An 18,552-nucleotide genomic window follows, 5' to 3' on the forward strand; every position below is an offset into this window, starting at 1 on the left:
GGAGGAACCTGGATCAGAGCAAGTTTGGAAGCCCTTTTAAAGGGGGTTTGGTGCTTTCACATTCGAATCTAGAGGCCGCCACTGCCTATGGGCTACCAGTGCGTGTGACGGAACGAGTCTTCTACCAAGTGGGCTCTAGTCCTTTGACTTGCGTTGAGTTCATTTTCGCATACGAGAGAATTTCAAAGATATCGCTGAATCCAGGTTAGATTAGTAACATATGCGCTGCTTTAATGTATCTATTGGTAGGCATAAATGCGTCATAATCATGACAAGCCTCAAGGAGTCCCTATCCAAGAACATTATGGTCGAATCATGGTTCTGTACAGCTCTAAACTTTCTCCCAAGGTATTTATAAACGGCCACTGGGTATTCCGCCGGAAAAGTCGGGCCCAAAGACGCAGCACTGCCATCCCAAGAGCAGCCGGCTCTAGGTTCTGCGGTGCCTCTGATTCATCCTCCAAATCAATGGATGAATAGGCCTCTTCAACAATACACTGAGTCCAGCGAAGGATGCGGCTTTCATTATCTGTCAGGACAAGGATATTAGTAAGTCGAATAGATCATAATACACGTAAGCCAAACTTACCACTTAGTGCCTGGTCTGGAGCCGCTTCCGCAAGAGTGAAAAGCCACTTGCTAAGCAGAACCGCACATTCAAGACTGGCAAGCGAGTGGCGAACACTCCAGAAGAAAGCCTGGCTCCGAGCGATATGGTCGATTCCGAGCCGGACTGGAATACTGAGCGCATGAGCCGCATATATCAAAGCAGGTATGAGACGGTAGCTTCTCTCCGGCTTTGGAGATCGGCATAAGGCCGAGGCTATCGTAGCAGGATCTCGAGTTTCGAGACGCCGATAGGGCCCGAGATTCAATGAAAGCCGCACGTAGGCTAGCCCGAGTAAAGCACTCGATGTGAATGGAATAGGGCCGTTGGCGTTATTTGGGTCGAGGCTTGATTCCGGAGTTTGTTGCCAAACTGAAGTCCATGATCGCAATGCACGCCTAGTGAAAAGAGAGAGAAAAAAAAGGAATTAAAAGCTGGCCCTTTGAATTTTCTGAGGGAAAAGTGGGTTTCAAACTTACTCAATCTTATTAAGCTCTTCTGTTGGAAGACTTGTCGAATGATTCCCATTGGGTAGGGATAATTCGCTGACAATATGAATCCGCTGAAGTAGACCATGGAGAAGCATATAATTGCCCAGAGGAGCAGGGAGAGGATCGAGGGGAACAGCCGACCGTGATTTCTGGAGTAAGAGCGTTAAAGCATCCTGGAAAAAAAGCTGTTGCGGACCTCGTTCGCGTTGAGCAACTTCCCATTCCGCAGCATTCTTTGCAGTCCACTCCTTCGTAGAGCACGGAAGCCGCATATGAATTTCGCTGCTGCGTAGTGATGGGTAGGCATTATAAGCAACGCTGTGGATATGTATAAAGCAGAAGGAGATAAGTTTCGTGCGGCGAATAGACTCTTGGTAAGCCCATTCATACCAATCCGTTGGTGGATTGTTCGGGTCAGGCTGAGGCTCCATCAAACCGACGTCACGGAGCATCTGAACTAGATGGCCTTGAAGTTGGAAAGCTTCTTGAACGAGTCCTGCTCGTTCCCAGGTCGCATAGCTCATCAAGACTAGAAGACAACGAATCACTTCTATTTGCCTAGGTTCACTAGAGGCCCCCATGGTGCTGACCTGGTTTTCGGAGTATCCAGCGCCTCCGAGAGAAACTGCGTAGCTTCCCTGAGCTGCTATTTGAGCTCTGGACATGCGCTCATAGAGAATAGTCTTGGAGACATTGAATATTTTCTCAGCATTATTGTGCTCAAATCGATATTGGGCTCCTATAGTCATAATCGCCAAGGCCAGTTCAGGAGAACATTCGTTGAATCGGAAGGTCGGAATATGAATGAACGGGATATGTGGATGAAAGCCCTCAAAGTACGACTTCAGATAACGAGTCAAGGTGTGACGCGAGGGAAGGGTGAAGTCAGGGATGACATCGCGAAATTCTTCAAGAGATGCAGCCAGTCGGAAGCGTTGTTCTTCTGACACATTGTACTTGGAAGATTGAGTAATTTGTGGCGGTTCTGAGGAGCGTTAGACTTCAAAAATCACAACAAATGATAGGGAGAAGGACGAACCGGAGTCTGAAACAGATGTTAGGCTCTGATCACCACGAGGTACCGAGGGAAGCCATGATCGGAATGGCGAGTCACCACGTGCCTCATCCCTCTGGTTACGTCGGGGCCTGGGCTGCTCCTGAGGTGGCTGAACATCTTTTTGAACATCTTCAAGTCCGATTTCTTGGATCTGTATTGGCTCGCCCTCGTTGGGCAACCATTCTGCCGGTAGACCAATTGAGTCCAAGAAATGGGTAAATTCCTGGAAGTGATTCAAATCCTCAGGCAAGTACGGAGCTAGGGCTAGCCAAGCGTCAGTAGGAAAGAATTCAAACATAGAAGTGGCGGGCTAAGACACTGACCAGGGGCTTGGAAATCGCCAGGGATCAGTAGCTGAGCAGCCTGGAGCATAGCAGGGTCATGCATGCCTGGATGTCCATCTGCCGTGGGGTTAGTGGGAGCGGCAGTTAAGATAGGGCCTGGCTGAGCCTGTTGCATATACGCTGCATGTTCAGGTTGGGGCACAGGCCACTGCTGTATGGGAGGCAGCCCCGGTATTGAGCCACCTGGGCGACTCGTCGCATCATACCGCTGTCGCAGGGGCGCAGGTGCGCGCTGGGAAGCTGGAATGTCACTCTTCGGCGCTGACCTCGGCTGTGAATCAGGCGAGCCTTCCTGGTGAGCAATGCGATTATGACGCTTGAGCAGATCCCGTCTAGTAAATGCAGCCCCACAGAAGCAAATAAACGGCTTCTCTTTAGTATCTACGCAGCGTGATCAGTATTCCGAATTCAAGTGATGGGCTAGACCCCAACGGGCGCAGGTTTTCTTACGGGTTCGAACATGACGCTCTAGGTGTTCGGTCCGTCGAAAGCCCCGGCCACAATGGACACAGATCCGTGCTTTTGCGCCACGCCCCCTTACCTGGGGGGGTTGGCGATGGGGACATGGTGTGTCGGAGTACTTGGAGAAAGGAGGGTCGGTGGACTCAGGGAGGGCCCACGAGGGAGCGGCATCGCTGCTCCAACCTTGAAGGCGGTGACTCCAACTGTTGATATTTAGTCACCTTATCATCTGACCGCCCGGCAGTTCCCCGGCACCAAGTGCCCATGATAAGCAGAAGAAGCAGCCTTGCAACAAGCATTCCAGATATCAAACTTCTCGTTCTCCTAATGCTAGGTAAAGGACTGTTCCCTGGTGTGGCAGTGGTTACTGGTGCTGGTGGCACGGGTGAGTTTGATATTCCTCCTTTTCGCACTGTGGCATATCTAAGGCTACCACTTGAATCTATAACCCCAAGGATACTCGGGGTAGCTACTCCTTACTACGATTACTCGATCTCTGACCCTCTCTCCAATCGCAGGCATTGGCGCTGCCGTGGCGCGTGCGTTCGCGGTATTTGGATGCGAAAGAATTGCCATCACGGACTTGAATGAGGAGACTCTTGACCATACCAGAAAGTCCATCTCAAAATCACATCCCCAAGCCGAGGTTCTCGTTTATCCAGGCAATGTGGCGGACGATCAATTTGCAGAATCATTCATCTCCAAGGTAGCAAAAACCTTTAGCCGTGTTGACTATGCTGTGAACTGTGCCGGCGTGCTGGGCAAACCAATGCGGTCTGGGGAGACCAGCATCGCTGAATTTGACCGCGTGAACAATATCAACTATCGTGGGTGTTGGTTGTCATCCAGAGCCCAGCTGAAGCAGATGACTCAACAAAGCCCATTGCCTAGCCACGACCCTAGCCGCCCTGCACAACGGGGAGCAATCGTGAATATTGCAAGCCAGCTTGGTATTGTTAGTCGCCCAAATGCTCGTAAGTCCTGGATCTCCTTTGCTGCTGGTAACTATCTAAAAGGAAACTCTTTATAGCGGGATATTGTGCCTCAAAATCGGCTATTATCGGTCTAACTCGAGCGGACGCAATTGATTACTCCCAAGATCTGATCCGAGTCAACTGTGTCTGCCCGGGTGTCATTGAGACACCACTGATCATGGAAAAGCCAGAGATTCGAGAAGCTATCACTCCTGCAGCCCAGATCGCTCCGATGAAGCGAATGGGCAAGCCGTTGGAGGTGGCAGATGCAGCTTTGTTCCTCTGCTCGACGCAAGCATCATTTATCCAAGGACATGCTCTGGTGGTAGATGGAGGATACGTTACGTTATAGTTTGATATTGGAAGACTCAATGAATGGCTTTCTGCTGATTGGAGTGTGAAACAAATTATGGTAGCAAGTATACTAGTTCCTATCGGTGGCCAACCGCATTTTCTTCCAATCAAAGTGCGATTCCCATGCATGACCCGCTTGCAGGATCTTACTCTCTTGCCACAGACCACCAACGATCTGCATGCCCACTGGAAGCATGACCCCGGGATCTTCCTTGGCGGGTGCAAACCCAACTGGGATAGTGACTGCCGGGTGCCCTGTCACATCAAAGATGGCTGTATTGACGGTTAAACCCATGCTAGGCTTGAGTGACTCTAAAGGAAGCCCTCGTTTCCCGTGTTTAGGAGCCACGACTGGCGTTGTAGGCATCAAAATGACGTCAAACTTCTTGAAAAGCTCTTCATACTTATCGCTCACTTGTCGGCCGATATTCACAGTCTTCCCGTAGAGACCTGGGAATTTTGACTGGAGATACAGACCATTGATAAGAACATTCTTCGTTGACGGGAACGCCCTTTGGAAGCCCTGATTGGTCCAAGGTAACCTGGCTTGCTCCATCTCAGTCATGTACAGACCTCTTCTTCCCGTGTTTTGGCCTAGTAGGGTATGTGTGCCGGCAATTCTTTGCTGGATTGTCCAGAGAGCTGGACCACGGAAGTGCTCTGGAAGGGATACCTCTTCAATGGAAGCGCCTAGATCCTCGAACTTCTTGGCAGCAGTTAAAACAGCATGCTTGACTGTCGGCATCACAGAATCATGATCAAATCCTTCTTTCAGCAGTCCGATCTTGAATCCATCAAGTCTTGCAGTGTCTTTAAGTAAAGCAGCGAAATTGGTAGAGCCGGGCTTTGGACTTCCCACCGATCTGTCGTCGATGCCGTCATACCCACTAATGACATCCAGGCATGCCGCGACGTCAAGCGTATTCCGAGCCAGGGGACCAACGTGGTCGTCAATAGCATCACCACTAGATACTCCAGTGAAGGGGACTCGTCCGTAAGTAGGCTTTAAGCCGACGCCTGGAGGTTAAGTTAGAATTTCTTCTATAAAGCGGCTGAACGTAATGGTCTTACATCCGCAAAATGCTGCCGGAACACGAATACTTCCACCTTGATCGCCTCCAATGGTGATATCCACCAAGTTCGCTGCGACCAATGCAGCTCCTCCAGAGGTACTGCCGCCGGCAGAATATCCACTTGCATGAGGGTTTTCCACAGTGCCCTGAGCACTGGTATAAGAAGATGTCGAATGACACTGGTTTTCACAGGTCGAAGTCCCATGGATATCGGCGCCAGCATCGAGCAGCCTAGTCACAACTGTTGCATCGGTACTTGGGGTCCAGGATGGAATTATATCGCTTCCCAGCAATTGGGGCACTCCAGCAACGGCTATGACATCCTTTAGACTGACCGACTTCCCACTGAGAACGCCTCCCTGGCTCCCTTTAATCAGAAACCGATTGGCCCAGGCGTGTCCCAGGACCTGTTCGTCCTTAGATGGTCGACGGACATTCTCACGGGGATATTTGGTCTGATCAGCGACAGGTTGGTAATCTGGCAATGCGGAGATATCTTCTGCGCAGTCGTGGACAGCCGCCAAAAGGGTCTGGAAATCTTTCGCCTCTGACGGATCTATAGTAATTCCAAACGGCTCAACGAGGGATTCGACATCTCCAGGCTTGACGGGATTGTCTCTGAGGAATAGACGGTTAGGATCGGACATTTATCCGAACTCGATAGAGGAAGTTATGCTGGCTCGGACTTACTTTGAAATGCTGGTAAATAGAACAGACATGGCGGGCAAACTACAAATCAGATAATCGTACACTCGGGCTCGAAAGTTGGATTCAGGAGGGTCACTGCAACTCTTTTTTTTTATTATTAACACTAAAATTGCAGCGGCGAAGTAAGCCCCCTCATCATTGTCGGATTCCTCCGATACCCCAATGACCGGTTTTACCCTCGACCAGTCTGACTCCAAATCGACCCCAAGGTGCCAGACCCACCTCATACCTCTGGCTTGCTTATCTTTATTGGTAAGAGATAAAAGGCATATCGGGATAGATAGTACGAAACTGAAACCGGTAAAATCAACAAATTGCCTCCTGGAAAATGGGGTCGCTAAACATCGTGGTTGGTCGATGCAAAATATGGACCCGACCCCCTCTTCTTCAGACCTTAATTCTCCCCAAACTCCATTTCACATCCAGGTCTCCAGGTCTTACCAACTCCCACCGGTACTTATCAACGTGCCGAATCACAATGGCTCCAAAAAGAGTCCTCATTACCTACGGCGTCGATGTTGACGCTGTAGCCGGTTGGCTTGGGTCATACGGAGGCGAAGATTCCACCAATGACATCAGCCGAGGTAAGACTGCACCAGCCCTAGATCATAGAATGCATGCTCAGCCTGCGAACAGGAGTGTGGGCCGGCACAGTCGGTACCAGAAGGCTTTTGAAGCTGTTTGATAAGTATCAAATCAAGACGACGTGGTTTATTCCGGGCCATTCGCTCGAGACTTTCCCAGAGGATATGGCTGCAGTTCGCGATGCCGGTCACGAGATAGGGCTTCACGGATACTCCCACGAAAACCCGACTGACATGAGCATCGAGCAACAGCGTGATGTCCTAGACAAGACCTATAAGATGCTGACTGAATTTGCGGGCAAGCCCCCCCCGTGGTAGTGTGGCACCCTGGTAAGATTCCACTCACCAAACCCGCATATTTAAATCTGATCCTTGAGCCCTAGGTGGGAAACAAGCCAAGAAGGCGCCCAGCTACTACTTGACTACGGAATTGAATATGACCATAGTATGAGCCATGAGGACTGCCAGGCTTATTATCTGCGAACTGGTGACAGCTGGACCAAAATTGACTACAGCAAAAAAGCTGAGGATTGGATGAAGCCCCTGGAACGTGGCACGCAGACTGGCCTAGTGGAGATTCCTTCAAATTGGTACATTGACGATCTGCCCCCCATGATGTTCATCAAGAAAGCTCCCAATAGCCATGGCTTTGTCAATGCACGTGATGTTGAGGATATATGGCGAGACCACTTTGACTACTTCTATCGGGAGTACGATGAGTTCATTTTCCCAATCACTATCCATCCAGATGTCTCGGGTCGACCGCACGTTATTTTGATGCATGAAAGGTGTGTTCAGTTGAGGTTCTCTTCGGATTTCAGTTCTCTTTCAAAAGGCTTGTGAAATCATATGCTAACATGGACTAGGCTTATTGAACATTTCAAGAAGCATGATGGAGTTGAGTTTGTGACTATGGAGCAAGTCTGTGATGAGTTCAAGAAGAAGAACCAAGCGCCACCTGGAGCCCTGATGCCAAAATCTGTGAAAAGACCCTAGTACCTAGTTGGATGCGTTCATGGAAGTAGAAGACTCGAATCGTGACTTAAGGCGGCGTGCAGGGTATTTTGGTTTGTTATTTCTTCCAATGTAATGATGTTTTCTCTATCTAAAATCAAGTACGAGTGCTTCATCGAAGCTTGTATAATTTCTCGTAGATAATGATAAATCCCAGGAATAGGTTTATATGCCACAATTCAGGATGAAGGAAGCGTGATACCATATCAATTTGTACTGCTTGAAGCCCCAAGTGAAGAATGGGATATGCTCACACTGAAATGAGAATACTGCATGGCTTGAACCCACCGCCGTGCCAATGGCGGTGTTCAATGGCGATATCCGGAACTATGAAGACAGGGACCTGTTTTCATCACAGGCGGAGAGACCATTCACCACGCGTCGCTTTGAATTTCTTCCACAATACTATTCATTTCATATCCCCAGTCTTCGTGTCAGCCCATCATAATTGATTCGAAGCCTATCTTTTCCATTGTCCATACACAAAGGATATTATTGATCGCCCGCGCCGTACCTTTCCAGCAACGACATTGAACGCGTTATTTGCCGTGCAAATCAGCTCCTTCTTTGAGAATAATAGAGCATCGGGGCTCTATCGTTCAACTTTCCATATCGCCTGTAGCAGTAGCCCTTGCAAAAAGGTGAGCACTTTCGTTTGACAGCCTTTGACATCGAAGTCACAAATATTAACGTGTCTTCATCACTGGAGCAGTTGCACTGGAGCACTTGCGCAATGTCGGACAGTGAAACTTCAGATCACCTTGAATTTGAAGCTTTTGAAGCTCTGGAAGCCATGCGGGATATGGTATTGCCCGACGACGGGTATATCACACGAGGAGCCCAGATGATGGAATGGATCCGCAACCCAAACGATCCTACTTGTCCAGGCAGTATCAGCATGTTGACTTGGGAGGAGATCTTTGAAAGTGCAGATGAAGTCGACAGAAGCGTCAATTTTACGCCCCTTGCAAGCCTCGAGCGGGATATCGTCCTCCCATCCCAAACGGATTTCCCTCGCCAGGAGACGGATTACCTGCACTGGACCCTTACTTATGACAGTGCGACAAATTACTCAGTTGGTCACTGGGAGGGCCTCACAGTCAAAGGGGCAATTGTCCATTGGGGCGTGGCACGCAGTGTCAACGGCAATGAGGTTGGTATCCCTTTCATGTCGCAAGTTTCCCTTGCGCTCTATGAACGGCACCATGGCAGTACAGAGGACTTGAGATATGTCTTCTTTTGTTCGGTTATCAATAGCCAGACTGGCCGATTCGTGCGGGGGTTGTACTCGGGGTGGGACCAGGACAACCCACCTCAGAGGCAACTCCACGCCTGGCCCAGCGGTTCTAGGGAATACCTAGGGATCATGGGCACCCGAATCGGCAGGATGATGGGGTTCATAATGCTGGGAGCGTTTGAGAGGGGAACGCACGGAATCGAGTGCATCAACACTTACCGGCATGGGAATTCTGTCTGTCTCCGCTTCGACATTGCCGAACTCAGCCAGGAGTAATGGATGGTGTTTGTGGGGTTGGCTTTTGATCCCGGAAAGGTTGCAAAATCATAAGAATGGAAAAAGATAGAATCTCAAAAGTGAGAGCATCAATACCCAGTCCAGCATGTATGAGTTGACTTTCTTGTTCCCCTCAGTTCCTTGTAATTTGCCAGTCACCTCCCAAGGCATTACCCAGCATCAGCATCATAATCTTGGATTCCTCAGTCCATACGGCATCTACTAAGCCCTCACCTAAAGCTCAAGTCTGATCGTATTCTAATTTCTGGATGGCCTTACTCAAGTTGATTACATCTTGTTTAATGGCATCGTGATAACATATGGATTCCTCCTACCCCAAATTCCAATGGGGTAGGTATCTAGATCTCCGGTATTACCCCAACAAGATACACCAGGGTACCCCAATAACCCCAAAAATACTCGGAGTTCCCCCTATCAGCCTCCACTGCTGGTATCGAACAGCTCGAATTCGCGGGGAAGCAAAGTGGACCACGACCATACAGAAGCTAAATGGTTATCGTTTGGCTAGCAGAGCCCCGGATCACTGGAATTTAATCCCCTTTGCTCAGCCCTTGGGCGGGAAATGACCGTCTGGTGAGTGGGAAAAAATCGGACGGCCAGATAAGGGAGCCTCTCTTGCTCTCGGCCCTATATACGCCCTCAGATCCCCTGGGAATGCCATGCTTGTTCATTCCCAAGGACGCTAGACTGTTGTTCCCCAAGTCCAACTAGTCGCTTCCCGTCCGCCATGTCGTCAACCGACATTGACATTAAGGAGGCCCATAGCACCTCGAACGACCATGACACCCAAAAGGCTGAGCTCCACGAGCAACATGAAGTCTTCAAACGCGGCGAAGGCCAGGTCGACTTCCGCACCGTCAGCTGGATTCGTGCCGGTGTCATTTTTGTCAAAAGTAAGTAGCTGCGCAAGTATCACCTGGCTACGACTAACAGCCAGCGCTCTTCAGTCATTTTTGCTACTGGTGTCCTCTCCATCCCGTCACTAATGTATGAGCTGGGTGCTTTCCCTGGTGCCGTCAATGTGATCGGCTGGACTCTTCTCAATACCTATTGTGCCATTGTCCAGGGCAATTTCCGTAATGCCTACCCCGGGTGCCATTCAATTGCCGATATGGCTCAGGTCGTTGGCGGGCCTATTCTAAAGGAGGTGGTCGGGGTCTTGTTCACCATCAGCTATGTGATCGTCGCTGCATCTGGCATCATCGGCGTATCAACGGCACTCAACGCATTGTCTCATCACGCAATCTGCACAGTCTGGTTCACCTTCATTGCGACTATTGTCATCGCCGGCTGTGCGAGTGTCCGCAAGTTTTCCCATATCGGCTGGCTAACCTGGCTCGGGTTTGCCAGCGTATATATCGCTGTATTTATAATTGTGTACGTATCATCCCTCCCATTCTCCTTCTTCTCCCCGGAAAATACATGTTCTAACGAAGCCTAGAATTGCCGTGACCACTAGGGACCGTCCCGCCGCCGCCCCTCAGACAGGAGACTTTGACCTTGGGTACAGAGTCATCGGAAATCCTGACTTCGCGACCGGCATCACCGCCGCGGCTACCATCTTCGTCTCCAGCGCTGCTACGTCCGCTTTCCTGCCCGTCATCTCCGAGATGCGCAGGCCCAAGGACTACCCCAAGGCTGTGTATCTGAGCATGAGCGTGGTGACGGCCTCCTATCTGACCTTCAGCCTAGTGATCTACGCTTGGTGCGGTAAATGGATTGCGTCCCCATCTCTTGGCAGTGCCGGTACCACCGTGAAGAAGGTTGCCTATGGCATTGCCCTGCCGGGCTTGATCGTCAGCGGTTGTCTCTACGTGCACGTCGCGGCCAAGTATCTATTCGTTCGAATTCTGCGTAACTCGCGGCATCTTCAAGCCAACACGGCTGTCCACTGGGGCACCTGGCTCGGCTGCGTCTTCGCGATGGCTTCGATTTCTTTCGTGTTGGCGTGCGCGATTCCGATCTTCAATTATGTCCTCGCGCTCGTGGGTGCCTTGTGCTTTGCTCCATTGGCAATCACACTCCCTGGCTGGTTGTGGCTGTATAGTCACGCCAATTATTGGAAAGGGAGCATCGTGCGGAAGACTGTGTATGTTTTCCACGTGTTTTTACTATTCCTTGGAATATTCTTGGCGGTTGGTGGTACCTACGGGGTTATTGTTCAGATTAACGCGGCGTATCGAGATGGGCAGATATCTTCTGCGTTTTCTTGTGCTGATAATAGCGGGTCGTCATAAAGGCGGATCTATGTGTATTTTATTAGTTTTGCTATAATGTGTGTATTTAGTTTTCTCCTTAATCCAAAGCGGACTTGGACATATTCATTTCAGTCTGATCACCAACTTGAGAAGCTGGGATTTTAAATCGCATAGAAAACATGAGAGCTTCTTTAGGCTTCCAAAGGATGAGCAATCTGCTGAATCATCTCGTACAAATTCCAGTCATAGCGCTAAGATGCAAGTATGGTAAATAGTGAAGCTGTTCCAAGGCTGTTCAACTTGGGGATCTAAGGTGACTTCAAATTTGGAAGATGAGGATGTACTATTATTGAATCATGTCCTCGTCTATCAAGCTCCGTAGTGTCAATGCTACGAACTATTGAAGGAGTCTAATCAGAAAGCAGAAGATCGGGAAATGATAAAGAAGTAAAGGGGTAGGACATGAACTGCATGGGGAGGAAATCAGTGCCCAAACGCCGGAGTAATGAGTCAAAGGGTCATCTAGATATGACGACAGTAATAACAGAAAGCCACCCAGAGAAATGAGATGTCGATAGATACGAGTCTTTTTGGTAAACTTCACACATGGTGCGAGAGAGGTTTTGTGAGAAACGTAAGTATCAGCGAAAAACATAGTATGTACGCAAAGTCAAAATCAATAACGGAGGTATATAATACGCCTAGGAGTCATCAACAAGGTGAGACTGGGCCCAAGCACGTTTGGAACCCTCGAGAAGGGTATCCATGTTGCCGCTGTTCTCGCACATGCTACGGAACAGACCATTCTCAAGATTAATGAGGACCCAAGGATGGTCGAACTCGATTACACGGCCATGATCAAGGACCAAGACCTTGTCGTAATCGATGATGGTCTGCAAACGATGGGCGATGGTTATTATCGTGCTATCACTCAATTCACGCAGGGTTTCTTGAATCTTTGCGTCAGTGGCGTAGTCGATAGAAGCGGTGGCTTCATCCATCATCAAAACACGAGGTTTCTTCAAAAGGGCGCGAGCAAGACACAGCAGCTGTCGCTGGCCTTGGGACAAATTCGATCCAGACTCGGAGACCAAGCTCTCAAGGTTGTGGAAGACATTTTTGTTGTCAGCAAGAGTAGCAACACTTCCGTTCATGCCATTGGCATCTGTGATCGGGGTTGTGGACCCCGAGCTACTGGGTCCGATGAGATGCACACGGCGGAGAGCAGTGAAGATCTCTTCATCTGTGAATAGGCTGAATGGATCAAGATTGCTCCGGATTGTACCCGTGAAAAGGGTTGGGTCTTGGGGAACGATTGTAATAGCTTCCCGGAGATCGCGCAAACCAATAGAACCAATGTCGACGCCATCAATCGAGATACTGCCTTTCTCGGCCTCCAATCCTCGGAACAGTGCCAATGCGAGAGAACTCTTTCCTGCACCTGTACGACCAACAATGCCCACTTTCTCGCCGGGCTTGACAGAGAAAGAGACCTCCTTCAACACTGGGTCTAAGTCAGGGCGGTAACGTGTAGTATAGCCGGTAAACTCAACAGCCCCTTCGGTCGGCCAGCCTTTAACTGGGCGGGACTCGGGAATTATAGACGCAGCTTCCTGGTCAATCTCCAAGTACTCTTTGACACGTTCAACGGAGTTCATGTTCTGCTGCACTTCTGAATACAGACGAACAAGCCAAAGAACATTCTCGGTGAAAGTAACTGCGTAGGTCAGGGAGAGACCAGCAGCACCGGCGTCGATCTTTCCAACATTTATTAAGACGAATGTTGCGGAAAAGAACGACACCAAAGCACCGGTCCAGTCAACACGCAATGCAAGCCAGCGGTTACTAGCCCGAAGGTAGATGTGAGGGCGGTTGTAAGAGTTGATTCGACGATGGTTGTCAACAATGAAGCGGGGGCCATCACCGTAGGCACGGATCGTAACAATACCATTGAGAGTCTCCCCAAACTGCTGGTAAAGTGGACTGCGCTGGACAGACTCCAGTCTCTTGAGATCCCGCGACGAGTTCAAGTAGACAGCACCTAGGGCAGTGTAGACTAAGGTGATGAAAATACCGGCGATAAGAAATCCGGGGGTAATTACGGAGATCAGAATAACAATCATGATGACCGAGGCCAGACTGTGAAGCATACCAATTGCGACAGGCGCAACCTCCTGGTCAACAGACTCAACATCTTTGGAGAAGCGGTTCATCAGTTGACCAAGAGGTGTAGAATCGAAGAATCGGAATTTGGCATGCATCACAGCCTTCAAGAGCCGATCATGGATCTTCCATGATGCATGAAGAGAGCCCCAGAAAAGCACTGCCTCTCGCGTCAGAGAAATTGCGATATATGCAAGTCCAAGAAGTGCGTAAACCGTCAGGTAATACATCACATTTACTTGGCCATCAGGAGTAGTAGGGCCTGACTTGGAAGAAAGCTGCGGTGGGGCCCAGGAGCTGACTTTGGAGACACTGCCGACATTGAAGCTAGGAGGTTTGAGGTGGGCAGCTGCGGCATAATTTCCAACGTCATTGTCAATACCAACACTTTCAGTGTTGTAAGCATTAGCCCATTGGCGAATCCAAATATTGGTGGAAACGGAGCCCAGTTGCTGAAGGATGAATACACCGGCAGCAGCGATCCAGTAATACCATGGGCCCATGGCGCTCAGATACATGCTGATGGTAGACCACTTGACACCTCCGGTTGCTTTGCCTTCTTTGAGTCTATGTTTCTCGTCCTCCTGTTTCTTGTCTCTCGCAGCAGTGGCTGTTCCATTGGCCCCAGTTGTTTGGTTGGCAGTTTCTTCTTCGGTCTCAGTATCGGATTGGGCGCGCGACAAATGAGCAGAGCTAGCTCGAGAGCCAGGGCGGGATTTTAAGAGATCATCGCCCAACGCGCCCGTCGCGGCAACGTCACCGGGCTTTCCTTGGGCGCTGACCTTTCCGTTGTCGAGAACCACCACATAGTCGGATTGAGGGACAGTCAGAGCGACGTTGTGAGTAACCAAGATACATGTACGGTTCAACATCAAAGGTCCCGTCAATGCTTGGCGGAAGATATGTTTGGCGGTGTGGGAGTCGACAGCTGAGAGACAATCGTCCAAGAGCAAGTGGCGTGCACTACTGTATACAGCTCTGGCAAGGGAAATGCGCTGCTTCTGTCCACCTGACAGACTAATTCCTTTCTCACCAACCAAAGTCTGGTCACCGGCATCAAGAATCTCAATATCCCGCTCCAGAGCACATGCCTTGAGGACGGCGCGATAACGCTTCTCGTCATATGGAGAGGCAAAGATAATATTCTCTTTCACGTTATCGTTGACCAGCCACGCCTCTTGGGCACAGTAGGCGATACTATCAATCAAGCCTGTTTGAGGGTCCACTGGAAGGTCAGAGCGGTTAGATATTCCACCAGGCAGATGAACACGACCTTCGATGAGTCTCATTTCACCAAGCAGAGCCATCAGCAAAGATGTTTTCCCTGACCCAGTGGGGCCCGCAATAATACTGAGACGTTTGATGGGGAATTTGACATCAATGTTAATCAGGCGGAATCCATCGGCTCCAACCTCAGCAGCCGAAGTCTGGGTTTGAGGCATGCTTGTGCCCCACGTAAGTGTCGCTTTCTCCAATCCAATAACGGGCTCCTCATCAGGGACGGAGCTTTCACGCAGTTGATCGTATTTCTCGGTCTCGTCCTCGTTAAGGTACGTGTCAACACGGTCCAAGGATACCTTCGATTCCTGAACATGGGCCACCATGTCGGCTAACTGATCAAGTGGGATCCGAAGGAGCGAGAACATTGAGAGGGCAGGGAAAGCAATAGAGGGAGTCAATTGCTTCTTTTCCACGATAGTGAACAAGAAGAATGACAGGAAAGTAATCAAAATCGGAGTGCCATACCAAACTGTAGCAGCACAGGACCAAAGGATGTAACGAGCGCGGAGCGACTTCAGTTCGGTTTTGCGCTTCTCGTTGACAACATCCTGGAATCGTCTCTCCCAAGCGAAGTACTTGATGATCCGGATATTTTGCAGAACCTCGTTGGTAGCATGAATACGAGCATCGGTGCCCTTGAGAATATCGTTCTGGACTCTGTTGAACTGACGCGCAATGAAGAGGTTGACGGGCAGCATGAGAACCATCAAGGCGATACCTGCAAAAGAGCTGAACCCTAAAATCTTGTAGAGAAGAGTGATGGCCATAATGATTTGCACAGGTACACTAGCCCAGAGGAAATGTAGGTAGGCGCCGACCTCGCTAACTTTGAAGGAGTCAATGGCCATAAGATTAATAATGGTACCGATGTTAGCCTGGGAAGCGGCCTCTTTATCATCAGGCTTAGGCCCTGTCTCTGTATCAGTCCCGTTGACAGCTTTCTTTTTCCGGCCGAAAGAGAAAAGGCCCTTCTTCTTTTTGGTATCCTTTGGAGCCTGCTCGGTCTCTGCCGCCTTTCGAGCAGCATCGGTAGCGGCACCAGCTTTACGTCGGAGCGCTTTGGCATAGATCTCTCCGATGATAATGGCGCGAATCTTTACACCCATCTTACGCCCCATCCAGAGAGCCTGGCCATCAGCAACACCCTGCACAATGGCAGAAGAGAATAGGAGGATTGCGTACAGCCAAGCAGCGTTGGGGGTCGTTGAGCGGGGGTCTTCCACGTATTCTAGAATAGCCTTGAGTAGGAGACTAGGCACGAAAGTGAACAAATTGGCAAATATGGTCCATAAACCTTGTTTCAAAATCGTCCCTGCAAAGTATCGGATGAGCTTCCAGGCCAAAGAGCCTTTCATCTGGCGCTTTCGAAAGTCTGACAAAACATGGGCTGCTTTTTGCGAAGGGGTCAGGTTCCATACGTCTTGCAGCTCTAACGGTTGGCGGTATCCTTTCCACACCAATGGATCTAGCCAGGAGTATGTGGCCAGTGATAAGAGACTGGCCATAGGATGGCGCGGTGGCTCTAATCCATCTTCTCGTTCCACAAGGACTGGCTTGTTGCCCCGACGAGTAGTCAATGCGACAATCAAAAGGATCGAATTCAGCGCAAATCCAACGCTGCTGAGGATAAGAGCGTGCTTAGAAATCGGGTGGATGACTGTGGAGCGGAAGACCATGATGTTGAAAATCCATTGCAAACCGTACAGAGCAGCGGTATGGTTCCATAATCGCGGTGCTGAAGAGAGGTCTAGGGTGGATAGGAGCAAGCGCACCATAACCAAGAACAGAACATATCCCCACGAAACAAGACCTGCGATCGCCGGAAGAATTCCATAGCGACCCCAAGCCCGCGTCCATAAAATCACAATATAGACTGCAACTTGGCCAATAAGCGCAGCGATCTCCAATGCGACAAAGGTCACCTCTCCGCGAGGGCGATCAACCTCAAGCTCCAACTGTTCGCTCTGTACTGCTTGGTTAAGTATGGGATCCGTCTCATCTTCGGCAGCGTTGAAGACTTCAGGTTCTGGGCCGTCGTTGGACAAGATCTTATAGGCGACATCTTTATTGGAAGAGAAGTAGCGATAAATCAGGCGCACGAGGATAAGTAGCAAGGAGAGACCGGACGCTGCGAGTGGCAGAATGACTTGCAGAACACTAATGACGATCAGCACCGGTCGCAGCACAGCTACTCAAGGTGGAACAGAACATGCGGGTCCAAAATCCTTCAGGGACACTCACTTGTGCTGGAAGCATGGCGACAGGTCATCGATAGCCCAGATAGGGCCTTGACATTGCGGGAGCATGGCTTTGCGGGGAGCGCAAAAGAAGCAAGCTTCCCGGAAAGCCGTAGAGGCGTATTTTGAGAGAAGACGACTGGTGAATGAGTGCCGGTCACCCTAGTCTTTTTTTTAAGAGGAAAACTAATCAAAGAGGGCACCCTCTCCTCCTCTGTTCCTCCGACAGGATCAAGAACAATCCACGACTCGCAATGACGGTCAGGCTAAAGGCAGCATGGCAACTTGCGTGAAACCGGAAAACGAACTTCGGGGCGACAAAAGTCCGGAGCCGAGGGCCGTTGGCGTGAACGTTAACGGCGTCAGGCAGGCGGCACAAAAATTATCTCAGGCACAGAGGAAAGTCGATAGAAGGCAGGGTTCGCGAGGACGAAGAAAGTTTTTGACCGTCTGAACCTCAATTCGGCGGTGGAACTGGTTCCCGGTAAGGTGACATCCTCCGCCACTCATCCGCGCAGTGGGCCCAGGTACCAGTTAGGGTCCTCACGCCTCATTCTGAATTCTCTGGAGCGCCCTTTACAGGCACTGCATGGCACCCTCAGAAAGGCTATATGTGTCTGGGCTATAGAAGCCTCCTCCGGTTTCAAACTACTCGGCTCCATGTGTTTTAGACAGTTTGCCCTGGTTCCTGATACAAAGACATTGTCTCTCTACTCTAGAAATCCCCCGCTTCCGTCTCCGGCTATCGCCCGGACGCCCAATGGGAGGATTATGAAATCAAGGCTGGGGGCTAAAACGGCTACCGCTCGTGCATTTCGAGCTTGGAGCGGATGACTCGCTGCAGCGCCGATCGCTTCTTATCGCGTCTGACTCCCCACTTGTTATCGATTGTCCGACTCTGGGTTATCCGAACCACCCTGATCAGATACGAATCACGAGGTCTAGCGCCGATTTTCAGTGTCAAACGGTCGAAACTCACAAAACCTAGTATACTTCACTCATTCGAGCTCGGTTGAATCTGCCGGTTCCACCGATGCCAACCTCGCGTCTTCGACTTGTCTCTGTTCATTCTTCCGCTTCTTGCGTATCGTGCCTTTGCGTCATCGCGTCTTTGCCTCCAAATGTGGGCCATTTTCGCTGCATGATTGAAAGGGCTCTCGAAACTTCGCAATCATGGCTAGGTCGACTCACAGATGGACTCCATAGTCTGTCAGATGAGAATGGGCCAAAGTCGCAGTGTGTATAACCTCCTCCCTCTGGACGCAAAGGGTCCCCAGCCTTGGCCTCAATGACTCGCATCCTGGCACAAGATTCTTATACTTGCACGTCGACGATACCTACCATCGGGACTTCGCGCTCATCGTGCTTAGTAGGAGCTCTATGTACTACGATGCCTATCTCAAAGCAAGCATGGCCTTCCTCTAGTGCTATCCGTAGTTTCCACCGCGTAACTTCAACGCCTCATTCTTGT

The 18,552-nt window shown here is 50.1% G+C and overlaps 7 protein-coding genes across 7 annotated transcripts; 4 read left to right on the forward strand and 3 right to left on the reverse strand.

Moving 5' to 3' along the window:
• Nucleotides 1-302: 302 nt before the first annotated feature.
• N7468_008174 (uncharacterized protein) lies at nucleotides 303-3,065 on the reverse strand (the record flags this gene model as incomplete). Its single annotated transcript, XM_058477470.1, has 6 exons — nucleotides 303-529; nucleotides 590-979; nucleotides 1,118-2,083; nucleotides 2,138-2,413; nucleotides 2,479-2,880; nucleotides 2,960-3,065. 6 exons carry the CDS (start codon nucleotides 3,063-3,065, stop codon nucleotides 303-305), a joined length of 2,367 nt encoding a protein of 788 aa, XP_058327815.1.
• Nucleotides 3,066-3,288: 223 nt separating this feature from the next.
• Nucleotides 3,289-4,287, forward strand: N7468_008175 (SDR family NAD(P)-dependent oxidoreductase; the record flags this gene model as incomplete). Its single annotated transcript, XM_058477471.1, has 3 exons — nucleotides 3,289-3,346; nucleotides 3,480-3,935; nucleotides 3,992-4,287. The coding sequence occupies 3 exons, from the start codon at nucleotides 3,289-3,291 to the stop codon at nucleotides 4,285-4,287; spliced, it is 810 nt and encodes a 269-aa protein (XP_058327816.1).
• A 72-nt stretch (nucleotides 4,288-4,359) lies between these two features.
• On the reverse strand, nucleotides 4,360-6,081 carry N7468_008176 (putative amidase; the record flags this gene model as incomplete). The annotated part of the gene is made up of 3 exons (XM_058477472.1): nucleotides 4,360-5,306; nucleotides 5,361-5,980; nucleotides 6,053-6,081. The coding sequence occupies 3 exons, from the start codon at nucleotides 6,079-6,081 to the stop codon at nucleotides 4,360-4,362; spliced, it is 1,596 nt and encodes a 531-aa protein (XP_058327817.1).
• Nucleotides 6,082-6,548: 467 nt separating this feature from the next.
• On the forward strand, nucleotides 6,549-7,650 carry N7468_008177 (polysaccharide deacetylase family protein; the record flags this gene model as incomplete). The annotated part of the gene is made up of 4 exons (XM_058477473.1): nucleotides 6,549-6,654; nucleotides 6,707-6,968; nucleotides 7,038-7,442; nucleotides 7,521-7,650. 4 exons carry the CDS (start codon nucleotides 6,549-6,551, stop codon nucleotides 7,648-7,650), a joined length of 903 nt encoding a protein of 300 aa, XP_058327818.1.
• Nucleotides 7,651-8,401: 751 nt separating this feature from the next.
• N7468_008178 (uncharacterized protein) lies at nucleotides 8,402-9,181 on the forward strand (the record flags this gene model as incomplete). Its single annotated transcript, XM_058477474.1, has 1 exon — nucleotides 8,402-9,181. The coding sequence occupies one exon, from the start codon at nucleotides 8,402-8,404 to the stop codon at nucleotides 9,179-9,181; it is 780 nt and encodes a 259-aa protein (XP_058327819.1).
• Nucleotides 9,182-9,929: 748 nt separating this feature from the next.
• N7468_008179 (putative neutral amino acid permease) lies at nucleotides 9,930-11,439 on the forward strand (the record flags this gene model as incomplete). The annotated part of the gene is made up of 3 exons (XM_058477475.1): nucleotides 9,930-10,095; nucleotides 10,150-10,579; nucleotides 10,644-11,439. The coding sequence occupies 3 exons, from the start codon at nucleotides 9,930-9,932 to the stop codon at nucleotides 11,437-11,439; spliced, it is 1,392 nt and encodes a 463-aa protein (XP_058327820.1).
• Nucleotides 11,440-12,101: 662 nt separating this feature from the next.
• Nucleotides 12,102-17,150, reverse strand: N7468_008180 (uncharacterized protein; the record flags this gene model as incomplete). The annotated part of the gene is made up of 2 exons (XM_058477476.1): nucleotides 12,102-17,001; nucleotides 17,086-17,150. The coding sequence occupies 2 exons, from the start codon at nucleotides 17,148-17,150 to the stop codon at nucleotides 12,102-12,104; spliced, it is 4,965 nt and encodes a 1,654-aa protein (XP_058327821.1).
• Between the last annotated feature and the right edge of the window lie 1,402 nt (nucleotides 17,151-18,552).

The sequence above is a fragment of the Penicillium chermesinum genome (assembly GCF_028974085.1).
Source record: "Penicillium chermesinum strain IBT 19713 chromosome Unknown utg000006l:1.0-2335141.0:1.0-2336784.0, whole genome shotgun sequence".
NCBI lineage: Eukaryota > Fungi > Ascomycota > Eurotiomycetes > Eurotiales > Aspergillaceae > Penicillium > Penicillium chermesinum.